Source organism: Acomys minous (assembly GCF_964271855.1).
Source record: "Acomys minous genome assembly, chromosome: 4".
Lineage (NCBI taxonomy): Eukaryota > Metazoa > Chordata > Mammalia > Rodentia > Muridae > Acomys > Acomys minous.
Genome location: NC_140486.1, coordinates 116,529,928 through 116,534,167, shown reverse-complemented (window position 1 = coordinate 116,534,167; position 4,240 = coordinate 116,529,928). Strand labels below are relative to the sequence as shown.

At 49.7% G+C, this 4,240-nt stretch overlaps 1 protein-coding gene across 1 annotated transcript; it reads right to left on the bottom strand.

Annotated features, from left to right (window-relative positions):
- Positions 1-1,225: 1,225 nt before the first annotated feature.
- Positions 1,226-3,889, bottom strand: LOC311596302 (olfactory receptor 9S13-like; the record flags this gene model as incomplete). The annotated part of the gene is made up of 3 exons (XM_084779546.1): positions 1,226-1,906; positions 2,254-2,364; positions 3,851-3,889. 3 exons carry the CDS (start codon positions 3,887-3,889, stop codon positions 1,226-1,228), a joined length of 831 nt encoding a protein of 276 aa, XP_084635672.1.
- Positions 3,890-4,240: the final 351 nt, after the last annotated feature.

Below are 4,240 nucleotides of genomic sequence, written 5' to 3'. Positions count from 1 at the left end.
TAGAAGGGGTGGGAACGGTGGTCAGACCTGGCCATGTGCTGACTTGGGGCAGAATGCCTGGGGTTATATCAAGTATACAGTGGGATTGTACGTCTTTTCCCTAGCCTCAGTGTAGTGAACTCCCAGGATTGTGGATTTACAATGGGTAGATTTCAACATATAGTATATATACATTCACTACCACATTAAATTCAGACCATGGCTCTTTGGTAGAGAGACTCTATGCTACGTGTGTTTCACCAGAGCCATGGGACTCATTATGAGAAACACTCAGGGATATGTTTAGAGTTATTTTATGTGACTTATAAAATGTTTACTTATGTGTATTGCATTTGTCTGTTAGTATGAACAAGTGTGTGTAGGTGCCTGTGGAGACAATAAGTGGGTATGGAGTTGGAGTTACATCTGGTCAAATATTATTGAGTTTATAAACTGAGCTGAATACTAACCTTTATCCCCCATGGATGTGGTATATCCTGTTTAATCAGACATCATTCATCCACATCAATATTACTGAACTTTTCCATCCCAGAAGTGGTCAATACGGTTGGAACTAAAGAAGGGCAGCTGGAACGTGACGCTGGTCTGCACAATGAAGTTTAGGCAGCCTCCACAGTAGGTGCCCAGAACCAGACAGACACACAGTCACAGGGTACCTCAGGAGACTGTAGATGGCTGTGAAGTGCTCATAGGCCATCACTAGAGATGGAGTTATGGGCCATTTTGAGTCCCTGTCACGAGTCCTGGGAACTGAACTCTGGTCTTCTGCAAAGACACCAAACATTCTTAACTGTTGAGCCACCTGAGTTATTTTAGACACGTCTCATCTCAGTGGTATAGAGAGAGCTGAAAGAAACCAAAGGGAATCTGGAGACTCCTGTATGCTCACAAGGGGGTCACCAAGATAGGCAGCAGGGTGGTATCAGAAAGAGGGACATGATTTTAGCAATTTTTTCAATTTTGTATATTATGTCCAAAAATCTATTTCTTTTCATAGAAAAGGAAAACAAACCCTCTTTCAATACCGACAAATGTAAATTCTATTCCCTGCACCACACAGTAGAAAATGGCGTAGAACTTGCTCCACCTCTCAACAGAGCACCCCTAGGCTGCCTGCTTAGTTACTTCCCAGACTATGCCCCCAAGAACCACTGCAGAATGGCTGAATGGAAGAGACCTCATTGTGTTACATTGGAAATCTTCCTGGCAGCCCTAAGACAGCCCCTCACTGCCCACCATCCCTCACAAGGCTGTGTCTCTGTCCCAGCCTCCTCAGGGCGTCCTTCACATCCTTGTTCCGCAGACTGTAGATGAGGGGGTTGAGCATGGGGATGACCAGGGTGTAGAAGACAGAGACCACTTTCCCTTGCTCCATGGACTCCACAGCTCCTGGCTGTGCATACATGACAAATACAGTTCCGTAAAACAAGGACACAGCTGTCATGTGGGAGCCACAGGTGGAGAATACCTTGTGCCGCCCTGATCCTGAGCGCATCCTGAGGATGGTCACTGTGATGTAGCCATAGGAAACCAGGACGACAAGAGTAGTAGACACGATGATGAGCCCACAGATGCCAAACATGACGAGCTCATTGAGAGCTGTGTCAGCACAGGCCAGCCGGAGCAGTGGGGGCACGTCACAGTAGAAGTGGTCGATACGGTTGGAGCTGCAGAAGGGCAGCTGGAACGTGAGGCTGGTCTGCACGATGGAGTTCAGGCAGCCTCCACAGTAGGTACCCAGAACCAGACGGGCACAGGTCATAGGGCACATAGTCACATGGTACCTCAGGGGACTGCAGATGGCCATGAAACGGTCATAGGCCATTACTGCCAACAGGAAGCCTTCAGTAGTAACCAGAAGAGAGAAAAAGAAGAACTGTGTGGCACATCCTGCGAAGCTGATGACCTTAGAGGAAGAAAGAAAGATGTTCATGGCTTTCGGGGCAATGACAGAGGAATAGCAGAGGTCAACAAAGGACAGGCTCTTGAGAAAGAAGTACATGGGGGAGTGCAGGCGGGCATCCAGGGTGATGACCACGATCATGGTGAGGTTTCCCAGAATGGTTACCACATACAAGACCAGGAAGACAGCAAAGAGCAGGGCCTGGGTCTCTGCACCTCCCTCAAATCCTACCAGCACGAACCCCTGCAAGGACACTGTGGAGAGGCTTCCATTTTTGTGGGCTGGTGTGGCCATGAGTGGGGACAGATGCAGAGAGGTAGGTAGAGGCAGAGAGAGGGAGCAGATCTCACTGGTGAAGTCGGATGTTCCACCGGATGCAGGAACCCATCCTCAACGTGCTGCCCACTGTCCAAAAGTCTGCAGTGATAGCTGCTGTGAGCTATCAGAGTGTCTTGAGTGACCTGAAAGGGGGACATTTCCTCTGATTTACTTAGTGCTCAGGGTTATACCGAGCCCTCCCTCTTCAGGAGTCTGGGCAGTGCTCTGAGGAAACAGAGAAACTTCCAGAGCTGAGTGCCTCTTAGTCATGTGTCCTACCATATCACAGGGACACCACAGAGCAGTGCCATTGGAGCAGTTGACTGCTGAATCCAGCCAAATCATTCAGGCCTCATTGATTAAAAATGGTCATGAGAACCCCCTGTCCTCCCCCAAACTGGGTGATCCTGTCCCCTCCAGGAGGAGTCCCTTTTCAGTCAAGAGTAGGAAACAACCCTCTCCATGCTAGAGCTGTGTCTCTGTATACCCTGCAGTATGCTCAATAGCTCTAGCTCCAAATCTTTTTCAAAGCAATAATAACCAATGTATAGACTGTCTGCTTGCTGGAGGATGTGTCTCCAGCCAATGACTATATGCTGGACATTGTGGTGAAAGGGCAGCTGAGGCCCATGTCCTGAGAAACAGTAGGACTGGGTTCCAGACATATTTGGGACACACTCATAGTCTCCCACTGGTTCTCACTGCCAGTTATACTCCTTGCTTCACCTCATCTTTAGGGATTTATAAAGTCTTGGGTTTTGTTTTGTTTTGTTTTTGCCATTGAAAAGCAGAAAGAGCTGGCCTCTGGCTATTCACAGTCACTTTCTCTTATGCATAGTGATCATAGATAGCATTGATAGATTATGGGTGTCCTCTCAGTGACTGGCTTTGATGGCCATGCTATTGGCTGATAAGTCAATGCAGGGAGGTACCATACTGAGTATCCTGGACACAGAAGAGCGTGTCTGTTCTCTATTACCCTGGAGGGTGGAGGACTTCTCTGGTCAGAGTGAGCTCATCTGCTCTGCCCTCTCCTCTCCTTCACAGTTTCCCCACACACAGGAGTGATATGGAGGTTGGAGGGCACAGCCGGTTTTTCTCACTGTGAGCTCAGAGGTGTGCATGGAATGGCTTTGTGTCCACACTCTTAACACACCAGCCAGCGGTCAGCCAGTAGTCGGCACATAGGCTTTTCATGGTGACATGTGTGATATGTAAATGAAAGGTGGCCTTTTGTTTCCCATTAGAACAAGGACAAGCTTGATCTTGCCAGGTCGCTGAGGAAAACCGTTATCTAAGGATGTTTGGGCAAGGAGAGGGCGGCATGGGCTGAGAGCACTGCCCTGCTGAGGGTGAGCTGGCAGACGCTGCGTGTGAAGGGAAAGCCCGTGCTTTCTCCTTGGCTTTGAGCAAGCACCATCACAGTGTCCAGTGAGCTGGTGGGATAAAGAGTTTCCTGCTTGCAAAATTGGAGCCGGAGTTTAATAAGGGCTCATGAACTGCATCCACCAGTTTACTGAGGCCGGCCCCCCGAGTGCACACTGTGTACCTCATCTTTCTTCTCTCCATCCACATGGATGGTCTCCTCCTCCCGACAGGTGATGCAATGAGCTTACCTTTCCTAGGTACGCTTTGGATCTCCTGCAAGGTCACACGGCTAACACGCATGCTCCCGGAGCCCCGTGCTGTGATGAGAGGCAGACGTCAGTTGTTTCTGGACCTTCATCAGGTCAGCCATGCAGTGAGGTGACTATGAGCAGAAGCGAGCACCTGCGTCCCTATAAGCCACTAGCTGTGACAAGTTCTTGGTCTTGTAAGACCCACAGATCGCTTTGCCTGATCTCCTGTCACCTCTAGCAGGGCACTGTGTGGGGGTGCCTGCCCTTGAGGTCACTGTTGGATAGGATGCTCTGCACCTAGTAGTGCTTGGGCTCTTGGCCTCCAATGGCCAATTAAGGAGGTGTCGGCCGCTGGCAACTGGGACTCTCACTCCCTGGGCTCCACAGGTGGAGGACTGGC